This window comes from Larus michahellis, chromosome 4, assembly GCF_964199755.1.
Source record: "Larus michahellis chromosome 4, bLarMic1.1, whole genome shotgun sequence".
In the NCBI taxonomy this organism is placed as follows: domain Eukaryota; kingdom Metazoa; phylum Chordata; class Aves; order Charadriiformes; family Laridae; genus Larus; species Larus michahellis.
Genome location: NC_133899.1, coordinates 77,895,159 through 77,910,212, shown reverse-complemented (window position 1 = coordinate 77,910,212; position 15,054 = coordinate 77,895,159). Strand labels below are relative to the sequence as shown.

At 39.0% G+C, this 15,054-nt stretch overlaps 1 protein-coding gene across 1 annotated transcript; it reads right to left on the bottom strand.

The window, feature by feature from the left end:
* Positions 1 to 83: 83 nt before the first annotated feature.
* Positions 84 to 14,660, bottom strand: UEVLD (UEV and lactate/malate dehyrogenase domains). The gene is made up of 12 exons (XM_074585783.1): positions 14,548 to 14,660; positions 12,572 to 12,656; positions 11,887 to 11,949; positions 10,981 to 11,144; positions 10,083 to 10,218; positions 8,639 to 8,763; positions 7,917 to 8,022; positions 5,923 to 6,093; positions 4,744 to 4,917; positions 4,098 to 4,182; positions 3,351 to 3,474; positions 84 to 2,040 (listed from the first exon to the last, which is right to left on the bottom strand). Exons 1-12 carry the CDS (start codon positions 14,587 to 14,589, stop codon positions 1,876 to 1,878), a joined length of 1,440 nt encoding a protein of 479 aa, XP_074441884.1. The 5' UTR covers positions 14,590 to 14,660; the 3' UTR covers positions 84 to 1,875.
* Between the last annotated feature and the right edge of the window lie 394 nt (positions 14,661 to 15,054).

The following is a 15,054-nucleotide window of genomic DNA, read 5'->3' as shown; positions in this document are numbered from 1 at the left end:
CAGGGTGCTCGGAGACTCCCCTGGGGGGCGCTGCGCTCTGGCGGTAGTTTGCGCGTCAAAAAGACTTCACAGAACGTACAAAACATCCTTCGTAGTGCAGTTTATTGCTAAAAAATATTAATTTCCCGTGAGAACGTGAAGTGCCATGTCCATGCCGGTTATTTTTCAAGAAATATGACACAAAACACGAGAGCAACGAGCCAAGACTAGTTATTTTATAACATAAGCATCAACTTAAAAGACATCCCTGGAAGGATTTGCAGCTTTTTATGATTAAAGCTATTAATAAAACAAAAAAACAAAAAAACCCAATCAAACAAAACACCTGGACTATTAACATGAGAATAAACGCTCAACAGATTAAACACAAGACCACGAAGAACCAATGTAAAACCATAATTTGATGCTGTTTTTTTCCAAAGTAAGAGAAAAAAACCAAACCAACAACCCCCGAGGTCCAGCAATTGTTTTGGGTGTTGTTTTTTTTAATATAGCAGCAAAGTTGGTCACCTGCAGCCAACACGAATTTTGCCCTATCACTCAGCACCATCTCATTTCATGAAAAAAAATTATCTGATTTACTGACTTTTTTTTCTTTCTATTTTTATCTTAATTCTGAGATGAATATAAACTCAGAACTGCTTGTATGTCTGACTCGGTGAGATACGGAAGACACAAAGGAATAGATCCTTTGCTCTGACACAGACCTACTTTTTCTTGGAAACCTTCAATATTTAACCAGTCACTCCTCTAAACACGGAAGGATGATCCTACGCCGCACACAGCAGGAGCGGAGCCCAAATGTTTACCAGTGCAGGCAATCAAGACATTAGAACCCCCCCCCCCAAAAAAAACTTTATCTTAAAAACATCTGCTTTTTGATTTATCTAAAAATCTACATCCTGTTTTTTCACCACATCCTCGGCCTCCCCCAAGGAGGGTTATGGGCTCCATTGCCTTCTCAAGCTGATGTATCTCCCTCAGGCGGATGGAAAGCTTTCTGACATCAGCTTGGCTTTGGATCAAGGCCTAAACTCACAGATACTTCTGCAATACTTAACTGTCAGATTTTGTTCGTTATTTGAAGCCCACCCCCTGGCTCCTCCCTGTCAGGAAGCGCATCTCTCCCAGTGCGGCACAGGGTAAGAGTCTGCGTGTATGTACCAAAAAATGCAGATGCTTAATGCTTTGAACGTCCTTACAGAATAAGAGCAAACAAGTCATCACCAGAAAGCCTCAGATGTCATTAAACATACAGCAGAAATGCATATCCAATACTTCAGGTTTGAAGGGCACTGCTAACGTCAAGCTTTTTTTCCCCTTAGTAACAAGCAGGAGTCCATTGACATAAGAGCATCTGTGACAGGCATGAAAGAGCGAGCTACCGAAGTGTATCCGCCGGTGCCCCGAAGAGCTGGAGCGTGGACGTTTCCTAGACTAGCCCCTGATGCAGCACTGAAAAACCTGGAGGCAGAGTTCTAGCAGGCTCTGCACACTGGAGTTTCTGCAGAGCTGGGTAAAGCCGCACTCCCAGACTATGTCCTAATAATGAGGTGCAAATTGCTAAGAATAACCCAAGAATCAGGCTATAATTAGCAACAAAAAACCACAGGCAAAATTCAGCTGAATGTAGGTAAAACATTCCTGCGCGCTACCCTCCTCATTTTGGCTTCCAAAAGTGCACTTTTCAAATAAGAAGTTACTATGCAGCACATTATTAAATAATTTAAACCAAAACTGAGAAAGCACTTTTTGGAAGTACAGTAAAAAACCTTTTTGTTTTATATATAGAAATCCATATATACCAAGCAAGCCTTTTTGCCTAGCAAATCTCCGGATTTTGTGAGCAGACACAGTGGCTTCCCTTGTGCTTGCTTACAGTTTCAGTTGCTGCTGAAGGTCATGAATTGACCCTGCACTGCTTTGCAGTTTCTCTTGCACTAGTGGATCTTCTTCTAGTTTGACCATTTCAATCACTCCGTTGGTTCCGAGAACACAGGGTAGACTTAAGAACACTTCACTGTTTATATTGCAACATCCCTGAAACAACACGCAAAGAACACAGTCACACAGTTACTTGTTTCTGCTCTGTCTGAAGCATGGAACTACACAAAATAACTTGATTATTTTAGTTAGGCAAGGATATTCCATCATACGGCATGTTTTGTATAGGTCAAATTCCAGTTATTTTAGATCCTGTGCAATGGGTTACTGTACAGAAACTGTAAAATATTACTGTACATATAAAATAAATAATCTTGAACCATGCCACACTTGGAGGAGTTTCCAAATATAGATATATCAGAACACTATAATGCAGGCAAAGTTTATACTACAAAACACTGTTTAACCAGTTTCTTAGGTAGAACAAGTAGGGACACTTGACAGTACAGCACCATTAGTTCTTTTAGGACAGAACAAAAGAAATTTAAAAATGCAGCCAAAGGGAGCTATCTGGGGAATATTTTCCATGTATTGATCCCATATTCTGTGAGACACTTCACTAAACTTAGATCTCTATAATTCAAATTTACACTATAGATTTTGTTTACTTACAGGACCCGTATGGGAAATTTCACATCCTGTAGTTACTCTGCAGATTAAGAGACCTGTCACTCGTCTATATCTGCATTTAGTTCATAAACGATTAAAACTATAATTATGAAATTAGGTATATGTCTGTACTTGATAGAATAAGCAGCCTGCTCAATTTCCCTGCACTGGGACATGCAAATAAATCATCCTTCTCAAGCCTGTAAATACAAATGACAAGTAAATGTTTCTACATGTTTTTTTGCCTCACATGAAATGACTTAATGCTTTAAACAAGGTTCAGTCTACAATTTTAAGTTAAATATAGCTTCGTAATCTTATCAATGTAAAGTATCAAGGAGTAAAAAACCAGCTGTTTCAAAGATGGTCAAATAAGATACTGGCAGAAAATGCATTTTATACTTTCATAAAAGATACCAAACTCTTTCGGCCCCTGGAAAAATCTACATTCAATACTGAGCACTTGGAAACTGCGACACACACATTTCTCTTCATTTGCCAAATCTGGGTATTCCAGGGGAGCTGGTCAGCAACCTTGAACATATTTTCCCTCTGGACTCTTGTATTTTTGGGAGAATAATTCACTTTTAATACTGGTTTCAGATTAACACAATAATTGATTTTTGCTCATTTTTGCATTAGAATTGAAAGCTGTTGTTGGAAGAAAGTAACAGAAGTGGTGATACTTCAGAACAGTTACTTTAAGTGAGACGTCTGTGCTGATAAAATTAATAGTCATATCCAGTATTAATAATATAATTACAGCGCTAACTAAAATATATTAATCACACATTTACCTTTGCCAGAGTGGATACAGAATGAACCTTTCTTTTATCTTTCAGTATGCTGTCAGTCAAATCAGCAACTGAGAGCCCAACAGACCAAGATCTCTGACCTTTTCCCTTTAGAACTTCCATAGCTCTATAAACCAGAAAAAGGAGAAAAACATGATGTCTAGATTTTAATTATTCCTATTTTGGCTTATATGTAAAACCCAAAAGATAAATTAAGTGTACTGTATCAGGTAAAGTGTGCTATAAAAACATTATTCTCTGTTTTGGAAAACAACAGAAGGTAATTAAGAGTTGCTTTAAGAAATTTCTTTACCCACACTGGTAACAATTCTGTTTTCTGTCAAGAAGTGTAACTGATAAAGGGCTAATTAAATCAGGTAATCTGATCCAAACTTGTGCTTCCACACATGCTCTGAGAAAAGTGTCCCAGAAAGCTTGTCTGCTGTTTTTTTGCTTGTTTTTTAAAAAACACATGATCAAACTGGCAGCTCTAATATTCTAGTGTACGTTCTACCAAGCTTGTCCTGTCCTCAGATCGTCACAGGCACAACGTTATTAAGAACTTCAGAAAAACAGGGGACATACACACATACGTAAAAGTGAATGACACACAGACCTACAATTTCCTACAAACTCAATGTGTCAACATTTAGAGCAAAATTCCTCCACTTCATAAATAGCTGAAGGAAAAAACGCTGCAAACCTCAAGTGCCTAAACATGAAGGAAAAAATAGATTATAATGGCTTTACCTGTTAGCCACCTTTTCCCTTGAGTTACGAGAAGCCATTGCTTCCATTTGATTTGCAGCTAAATTACAACTGGTCCAGGACAGTACTAAATAGAAAGAACCAACATTTAAATGCACATCTAAACAGTGACTAAAATAGGTAGCAGATAAGATAAGGAGAAAAAAAACCAAAAACAAAAATTCAAGCTTTCCTTCCCCCACAACCACCCAAGTGTAGTTGATGACCTTCTAAGGTTCCCTGGACTACTGAAATAAACAATAGTACCACCTGGCCAGAGACACTTGCTTAAAAATCAAGTAATATGTAACAATTCTTACATTAGCAGTAACCTACCATATATTATAACACATTTCATTCCTCTTTCAGTGCTTTTAACCTATATTATTATACCAAATAAAAAGCACCTAAGGTTGTATTTTCTATACTTTTTTTTTTTTTTCTACTGTGACAAATGGTGAATACTTTTGCTACCACTCCAGGTCTACAGTCTTGGGCAAACACCAAAATTTAGAACCATTATTATGAAAATCTACACTTCTGCTTATGACTACCTTAACTACTTTTCTCGATTATTCTTTCAATACTCAATTACTTAAGCACTGCCAGGACATTATATACTCATAGACATAATAAAGTATCACTTTACCTTTGTCTTCTCCTTGTTCACCAATAATCCAAGCATCTTTTGCCAGTGCCTCTGCTTTCAAAAGATTTGTCAGTATATACTGAAATCTCTCAGTATCTAGGTTGGCACCTACTCCAATAACTCTACTTTTGGGAAATGCACTCAGCTTCCACGACACATATGTCATTACTTCAACTATACGTGAAAGAAAAATATGCTGCAATGAAGGACCACTTAAAATTCAACACAATGAATCAATGAATTCAAACTATGAATCACGATTACCAACCACAGGACGAAGTTCTTTACTTTGGAAGAGGTATAAGCATGTAAAAACATATCAGTAATTTATTTCAATTTAGAACACCAAGTCAGGTGGGGAGGAGGTGAAGAAAATTCACAGCCCAAGTAAAGTTTTAAAGAGAAGTCAAGTGAAACTTCATAATGAGTCACCATGCTTCCCTCTACCAAAAATATCGCATGCTTCTCAATTTAATTCAGCCAGTGCTTAATTTCGTCTCATTTGGCAAGCACTCTCTTCTCCATCTCCACAGCTCTAAATGATAGGAAAGGTAATATCCGATTCTGATTGGCCAATCCAGCCAAAACCACGACAGCAAAGCAGCACTTGAGAAATAGAAAAGGGCAGTCTTCAGTGTGTTTACAGGACAGAGAGGCTCACGCTTACCTCTTTCCCTTTTAAGTAGTTTTTGCTTTGTCTAAGTTCACAGTATCACTGACCCAACATATTTAAACTTTCCACCAAAACATAGGTGCAATATTTACTACCAACAGTATATTATGTATACTAGGAGTCTGTGAGTGGGATCACATGGCACATAACACACATGCATCTATCCTTACTTGCACAGGAGAAACGTATATGTAAACTCACAACTGACAAGACAACAGCCAATGGATGCTGATCTTGTAGATACAGTAAGGTTGAAACTATGTACAGAAATAGTACAGAAACATACCTTTTATACAAAACAAAGTATATTATTTTCTTTTATCTTTGTAAGAGTAAAGAAAAAAAACCTCAAAGACAGTGTCCTGCTCAAAGCTGAAAAGGAAAACATCTTTCAGAGTAGCAAGAATTTTTGACTAAGCGGGTATATTCGGCAGTAAGGTATTTTTAAAACAAGCCAGAGAGAAAGCCAGGTGGCAGACAAAGCATTAGGCAGAGTACCAGCATACCCGGATGAGAAGCAACAAGGAGAACGGTGTTCTGACTGTAGTGTGATATTGCTGGGATAATTCCTCTGAACAAGTCCACATTGCTTTGTATGACATCAAGGTAAGTCTGAGCATTTCCCAGAGAATTAACTGTAAGTACCACAACTTTTGAATCAGCTGAAGCAGAAAAATCTGAAAATATAAAGAAAATATGTTTTTAAAATTTATGTCATTCTATTGAGTTTTGGATGCAAACCAAAGAGCTGTCCTAAAGGCAGAACTGCAGCATCCAGCTAAGTGAGGGGTTCTTCCCTTCCTGTCTCCCACAGTGTGGAATTTGGGGCAACTCCACAGCACCTGTAAAACACAGCTCTCCCACAGAACTACTTCTCTGTTTTATAGTTGGCAAACACAGAAGGCAGACTGCAATTTGTCCAGTGTTACAGAGCAGAGACCACAAAACATCTAGATGGAGTTGACAGGTAATAAGCTTTTCCAAGTTTTCTTGGCAAGAGAGAAAAAAAAAAATAATACATCCACGAAAAGGCTCCTTCATTTTTATTCCAATTTTTAAAGAAGGCGAAAGACTTTTACTCCTTTATTTGAGACTTTGATAATTTTTGATCTTATAGCTCAATTAAGAACACGTAGACAACCATAAAAAGTGTTTCAACAGTCTATTTAACAACTCAAGTAAAAGAAATGTATTTATTAGCCCAAGAAAACACACAACTACATTTACTGCAGAAATTTGTAAGTCAAAGCTGCCTTGAGTGGGTAACTGAATGTCCAAGTACCATATAGGTGATCAGCTTGAACACAGAAACAAGGTAATTTGACTGTCACACCACATCTGGAACCAGCTGAAGCCAAAGTAGAGGCCTAATGCACTGACAAACTGGAAGCATACTAAGGAGGATATAATTAATAGCAGCTTGCCCCAAACCTAGATATAAGCATACTAAAATAACAGGTGACAGTGTATAAGCATTTTTAATACTGTAACACTATTAACAGCACAGCCAGCAACAACATACAAGCTTTTTGTACCACAGCTAAATGTAAATATGTAATAGTTAACCACAAAGGCACAAACAAGAGATTTGTGGTACAGTTGCACAACCACGGTTCGGGAAAAAATGTGCTACCAGTAAAACCTGCAAAATAAGATCAAAGGATGTAGAGCAGGCAATGTCAGGTGCAGAATAAGCAGATAAGATGCCTGGTGGAACGAGAAAAAGTCCCTGTTCCTGAAATAAGATAAATTACATCAGAAGCACAAGAAATCCCCTCATTGCATCTTGCAGAGGGTGCAAGAGACACAAAACCACCACAGACAAGCAAGGAAGAATGGGGAAGTTGCTCAATTCAGTTCCAGTTTCCCTGTGGAAGAGCTTTTGAGCCACATCACCTCAACCTCTGCGACTAAGACCATCAAAGACTGTAGCAATCACCACTAATTATGGAAACACGGTATCAATTCTATTGAATTATACAATTACAGTTAATCAAGGACAAGATTTTTAAGAACTATTTGTCTGAATACGCAGTGATAATGATTAAGAGCTATTGCCGATATGCATGTTTAACGAACATCAATCTAGGAAAGCAGTACTTTGAAACTTACCTTTATTTATCAGCCTTTTTAACACCACTCTCACAGCTATCTCTAATTCCCTAACATACATATATTTTTTACCCCTCCTTCCTTCCCTCTACCCACCTATGACACGAGTCCTATTTCAGCATTAGCCTATTACCCTGGAAGTACAGATTCACATACCTCTACCTCTATAAACAGAATGAAAAAAGCCTGAAATAAAAGTGATGCAAGCTTTGCTGAACCTTCCCTTCCCAATTTTGCCCTGAAAAGATGGTAGATAACAACATCTTTTTAAAAAGATGGCCTATATGCCAGAGCCTCTGTATCTCCCTGGGTGTCCTGCTCTCATTAAAATGAGCACAAGCACACACAGTACAGTACTCGCTCCCATTCCAGCAACAACATCTAATACCTTTGCTGATCTCCACATTTGGCAGAGCAAAGATCTCCAAGTCCATGGTCCCTCCTTTTGCTGCACCTTCAGAAAGATCCAGAAGAACTACCTTGTCTGCAGCACCCTGTACAAATAAAAATAATGCAGATCAACAACGGAACATACCAAAAGGTGTTCTTGTGGTGATGAGGAATAAAACCTAATATTCTTCCAGTTCCAGTGTTTGTTGTACTGTGTATAATAAGACAAACAAAATTACTAACCAAAATTACTGTCAAATCACAAGACAAAGCATTTATTTTATTGAGTTTAATTGTAAAATGACTCCTTACAAGACAAACAAATAAAAAACTCACAAAGCCGTCTCTGTGAAGTTATAAATGTTGATGTTACTGAGCATATAGCCGTAATGAAGTACATACCATCTACAGGCTACCCCTTTCCAGGGGACCAGGAGATCCCAGTTGTAAAAGGCCACCACTTCGGCAAGAATCCTTTAACTAAGGATTTTCAAAATAAGTGAATTCAATATTCAACCATTTGTATTTAAAAATCTGACTGAGAAAACAAGGCAGAAACTAACACTTCTGTGTGTCCATAAGTTAACTGAAGAGGCAAATGACATAATCAGTGACATGGCTATTAAAACTGATGACTTATTTCTATGTGTCAGACACTAAGAACTAGGTTGGAAGCCTCTCTATAAATCAGGTCTGTTGCTATTTATAATAATTACATACCTTTGCTGCAACTGCTAACACACATGCAATGCCAAGATCTCCAGCTCCAACAACAGTAATTTTGTTAAAACATCCTTCATTTTTGCCTCCACCAAGTTTAGTCTTTGATTTCGTGTCAGTCTCTCCTACAATTAAAAGAAAACCACAAACTTAAGTGCTCGTCCACACTGTATCAATACAAGTATTGCTGCTTTATAAAGGATCATGGTTGTGCCAGAGCTAAACCAAATTACATAAACTTTTTTCAAAATAGCCGTCAAGCCTGAACACAGAAAATTCATTGCAACTTGCACAGTGTGAAACACAAATATTCCTCTCTAGATAGGAATGTTTTTTCACTACGTAGCAAATATGAGCGTAACAACATCAAGAAGCTAGAACCATACAAACAATACTCCCTTTGCTACTGTTGCAGGCGTGAATATATACCATGATCATAAAGTTTGCAAAGTATTTCTTATTTTGGAGACATGCAAAATGAAATTTGATTAAAATACAGTGATTTGGGGTTGTTTAGCCAATGCTACTGGTAACACAATGATTCTCATTCTGACTATAATGCAGAGAGACTTGCAACAGAAACGTTAAGATTGATTGCCTACAATCACACACCCGTGTGTGCTCACAAGTATGTATGTGCACACAGTTACCAGAAGAAACGGCAGGAAAGGGATAAAGGTCTGCACTAGTTGCCACAGATCACCATCCGTGATTTCACTAAAAGGAGGAGGAAGAAAAGACCGACCTGAAGAAAATGTGTCAGGATGAAGGACTGGAACCATAAAATACGTAAAATAAGGAAAGCATGACAACTGTGAAATTCAGGGATTTTGCTCAAGACTTACAATGGGTGAGATAAAGTAATGAGGCAAATATGCATCCACTCCCAAAGGGTGTAAAAGACAAGTCTGAAATCAGCTTGTCACCACTGAACAAGAAGAACCCAAGAAACACGATATAGGCTCAAGAGCCAGCACTCCTTGTCCTCAGTGTTGCACATCAGTGACTGTGGTCAGACAGGTCTCAGGGCTTGCGACCGTGGATGTGAGAGTGTGAGTGAATGAGATCGGAAAGAATGAATGACGGTGACTGGGTAAAATCAACTTATAAAACAATCATGTTTCCCTTCCACAAGATTTCACATGGAGTTTTGCTGCAGTAATTTCCAACAAGTTAGTAATACCAAGTCTACAGCATTTTTCAGTAGGCTTAAATGCAAACATCCAAAATGAGCTGCTTATTCAAATAAAGAGAATCTGAGCTCTCGGTTCAAATAGAGGCACTTTTGATTATACAGAGAAAATACCAAATCCTGCAGACATGCAAACGCCAAAAATTCAGATACTAAAATCGTGTAGGCATCTTAGTCATATCAAGTAATAACAACAAATAAAATAGATATTGTGTAGTAATGTTACAAACAAATATATGAAAACATCCACACCTGCAGTAATCTTTGCAATGTAGGAGAGAAGTTCCGATTGCCTGGCTGCTTCAGAAGATGATAGTGAATACAAAGGGAGCTCTTCCTCAAATTTTGCAATCATTTCCTTGATTAATCCAGTAACAGTTGATTTAGGCTGAAACATAGCAACACAGGAGACCGAATAGTTGACTAGCTATTTCATATAGTGCTATTAGCTGTAATCTGCAGTATTTCATAAAGAACCATAGCTATACAAAATTTAATAAAATTACAAATATTGACACCCTTAATACTTACATAAACACTTAAGGTAAAGAAAAGCCTGGGAATTTCTATACCAATAACGAAAAATATATCCCATCTGTTTCAGAAAACTAGCACACACAAAAAAATCATTTTTACTGTCCTGGCAGTCATATTTATGTAAGTTATTTAATACAGTGCGTAAAATAATTTCGCAACAGCATTGGTTTTTGAATCTCTATGCTAATGTTTCAGAGCTATGCTGAAAGAGACACATCCAAAAGGTAGGAACTTCCATTGAACTTTCTTGAAGGATATGCAATTGGTCTATTATTATTATTCATTATTCACAGCAACAAAGAAAAAAGTATCAAAGGTCCACATGAGGCTTATACTGCTTTATAATGAAGTCAGTCCCTTTTTTCTTCAGCTTAAAATAATTTTCCTTACAAGCACTTACAACTTCCTTTACAATTGCTTCAGACAGTCTGAAAACTGTAATTTCAAGAGACATTCTGCTTCTCTTTGCATAATCATCACATATTTAAGATTAACAAAAAACAAAGAAAGTAAAAAGCCCCAAACTCTATCCACTTCTCTCCACTGATCTCCACACGATACCATGTTTTATGCCCAAATACTTTCCTCCCCTGTCAGCCCCTCCACCTCTTACATGGCTCCAGTTTTGCAGGTAAGGCAAATAAATCCTGCCGTGGGCATCAACGTGCTTTCCCACTGAAATGGCCATGTTCACAGTCGGCTTCAAGAAGCAAATGGGGGGAGCAAAGGGATGAGAATCCAGAATCCACAGATGAATGGGTATGTTATAGAAATCACCTGTTCAACACAAAACAAAAGCCTTTGCTAATTTCCACATTGAGAAGAGGCACTAAAAACCAGGTGTGCGTGTCTGTAATTCATGTAGTAACAAAGAAAAAAAGCCTGACAGATCACTTTGTAGATTCACACTGGCAAGTATTTATGTTACTTAGGCTAGTTAATTAAAAGAGACTTGTCTGCATCGACTTGAAGTGCTACTGACTGTGTCTGTCTTAATATAAAGCTTTGATGTTGTTTTGTTTCCCAGGATATTCTATCAGCCAATGTGTCCCCTTTTCCAGGCAAGGAAATCTCTTGTAGCTACCCATTTCATACTTATTTTATGACTCAAAATCTGATGTAAAGACACATCCATTAAGAGCTTTACCTCAGACCTCAAAGGCTTTAAGTTAAAAATAAAAAATTATCTACTAATTGTTTTTGGACACTTTCTATACAAGCATGGGGCTTGTAAAGTTCATGCAACCTCCATTAGAACCAAAGAGTTTGCCTTACACAGTCTCAAACTACATGATTTTTTAAAATAGTTAATTGACTTATTTAACACCAACTTATTTCAGCATCTATGAGCGCACGAAGGCATTTGTTTATGCAGTAGAAGTGGCTTCTGCCAATTCATGCAACATGCTTTACAGCCACATTTAAAGAAGCTGCACAGTATATTGTTACGAGGCAGTACCCAACACATTTTACAATTAAATGCATAACTAGTAGGAAAATCATATTTGATTTATCTTACCATATTTCACTGGAACAGTACCACTAAAATTCAGGAGGTCCTTCTGGGATCCATCCTTGAAGGCTGAAATTAAAAATGTGATTTTAAAAAATAATAATAATAATAAATCCTTTCAAATCTGGCATGGCATTCCCATCCACAACTACCAATATACAATGTTCCTGCAAGAGCCAAGGCTAAAATGTTACTAAGGTTGTTCCTCCCCCTTTGAGATAATTTCTTAATGGAATCTTAATGAAAATTGTATTGGTACAACTGAGCACATCATTAGCCTGAAAACCCCTTGTCCTGGGTAATGCTGGTGTTGTAGGAACTTTCAGTCAGGCTGAGGGATTCTGGAAGTTACACTTGATAAGCTAAAGACATAAAACCACTTTCAATACAGTAATGAGATATGGGAAAATGCTGTTACGCATAAAGAATTTAAAAGAACATAAATCTTCTATAATTATTGACAAGTTAAAGTAAAATGAAATTTAGTGAATTAGTTGCCTAGGTTTATTATATGTCTGCATTCTTCAAAGAGCTTTCAAAAATAGTCACATGGCATGAGAAATTTTACTGCAAGTCAAAGACAGGAACACAACCGAAAGATATTGACACTATTCAGATTCTACTATACACAGTCTGAATCTAGCGCAAATAAGAATCACAATTAGTTCAAAGTAACTGTATCAGTTCTTACTGTATGTGTTCATGGAGAACGTGAAGTTTGGGTAGGTCTTGCTAACATTCTTTAGTTCTTCAATGGTCAGGTCTCTGAATTTATACTGGGAAGAGAGGAGAAAAAAAAAAATCATTAAAAAATGGTTTATTTCACAGGCTGCTTCTTTCATTTTCTGATATAGGGAAAAGGAACCAAGAGAAAGTAGAAACCCAAGAAGGGAAAGGTAATAATTACTCGCAGTATTATAAATAGTTTTGGTGTGAAATGCATTCTCAAAACATTTGATACAAGAAAAAAAAGCTTTAAAGGTATCACAAGTCTGCTGTTGATACACTGGAACTCAAAATTCTGAACATCTTTCCTCATATATCACTTTTCCCTTTACAGTTGTGTGAGCAGTGACTTAATAAAATTTACTCTCCTCTGCACATCATCATTAAAACCAATATAAAAATATAAACTTCATAGTAATGAGGTTTTTTTTTTCTTACACAGTTACTACTGAAGACTCAGCTCCACCTGCATGCATTTTAGAAGAGTTTCACAAGATGTCTATTTCCACAAACATATTAAATGTGTAAGTAATTAGCCTTTGGGAATTTTTTTTCATGTTTAAGCTGTCCTTAAGAGCTGAGAAAATTCAAACAAAATAATGCATCCCTCTTTCCCACCTGCAGAAAACCTGCCTACAGATTTAACACAGGTACTGACACTTAAAACGTGATGTGAAAGTAATTATCAGCAAGGATGAACCACTGCTAATTCATTTCAACTGTCCCCAGCCAGTCTGGTACCTGAACTTCCAAGAGATTTGCATCCTCCCACATCTAAAAGTATGAACAATATTTTTCATTTCCTAGATTAGAGCTTCTGCTTCTCATTTTAGGAAGTCTGTCCTGGAACCCTCTCCTAAGCAAACACAACTGCGGCCTGACTGGCTTAAAGAGCTGCTCACTCCACTAGAATACTCCTCACAAAGTAGTAGCTAAAATCTACAATCTCTTCAGTACAGCACCCACCAGAAACAGCAGCGATACTACAGCTATGTGAATGGTACAACTGTTTTCCCCTTTGTACAAGAAAACACAAAGCTGCTGAGAAGAAACACTTTTTAGTCTGCTTCTCCACATTCAATCTTACAGGATACTGTGAAGTCAAGCAGTAAAAAAAAAAACCAAACATAAAAATAATCAAAGGTGCTCAAATTAGGAATGCCTACACAATTTAACACATTTTCGGAAGTATTGATACAGCTGGTTGTGAAATCAAACCCATCTTCCCCCAGCTGACCACCACCTTACTTGCAATGCATAACGAGGCATTCCTATCAATCATTTTGTTCTTTTCTAAAGATCGGATGATTCGTGAGGCGAGTCGGGTATAGACCTTTCTCATTTTGCACCTACAATTATGTGGCACACCCGAAATTTAAAGGCGCATACCTCAGTTTCTCGTATGGGAATTAAAACGCCTCTACATTTGAGGGATGCTATAAATCTGGGTTTCTAAAGCGCAGAGATACTAATGCAGGGATCGCCGCAAAAAGTCCCCAAAGAAACACAACTCTTCATGGCGAGTAAGGTTTAAATTGCGTTCAGCACATCCCACGCGTTGTTGTGTCCCGAACCACGGGGATAAAACCACGCGTGGCGCAACTTTAAACTCCGCTGCGGTAAAGCAGTGTACACCCCGCACCCCGCAGGGATCAGAAGCCCCTCATAAGCCACGATGGCGGAACGGGAGGCGGTTGAACCGCGCAACTCCCTCAGCTGCCCCCTTCCCCTCACAGCTCCTCGTTCGCCCACCCGCGGGAACTTCTGCCCGCCGGGAGCCGCCCCTCTCTCTCCCCTCCTGCTTCAAGGGAGCCGCTCCGTTCCCTCCAACCCGCCTAAAAAGTCGACATTTTCCACTGCCCTTCCTCCTCCCCTTCCTCCTCCGCCGTCTCAGCCGCGCGGCGGGGCCCGCGCGCCCCCTGCCCACCCGGGCGCGCGCACCTTGCCCAGCCGCTTCCTCAGCGCCTCCTCCGAGAGCTCCATGGCGGCGGGGCCGGGGCCGGGACCGGGGCCGGGACCGGCCGGGCCGGGCGGCGCCGCCTCCCGGCAACCCTTGCGCGGGGTCCCCTCAGCCCGCCGGCCTCCCTAAGCTCGCCGGCCTGGGAGCAGGCGGCTGAAATAAAAAAAAGTTTTTTTTTTTATTTTTTATTTTCTGGATCTGCGAGGGGGAGGTCAAGTAAACGCACGTTGCGGCGACAGGTGACATAGAGCTCTTGGCTGGGTGCCATTTCCACCCATCGTGGTACACCAGCCTGCCAGCAGCCTGTAAAAAAGGCTGAAATATGTGGGGGAAAAAAACAGTGCACCGCGCTGGTGAGACCCCACCTGGAGTACTGCGTCCAGCTCTGGAGTCTTCGGCACAAGAAGGATATGGACCTGTTGGAGTGAGTCCAGAGGAGGGCCACAAGGATGATCAGAGGGATGGAACACCTCTCCTGCAAGGATGAG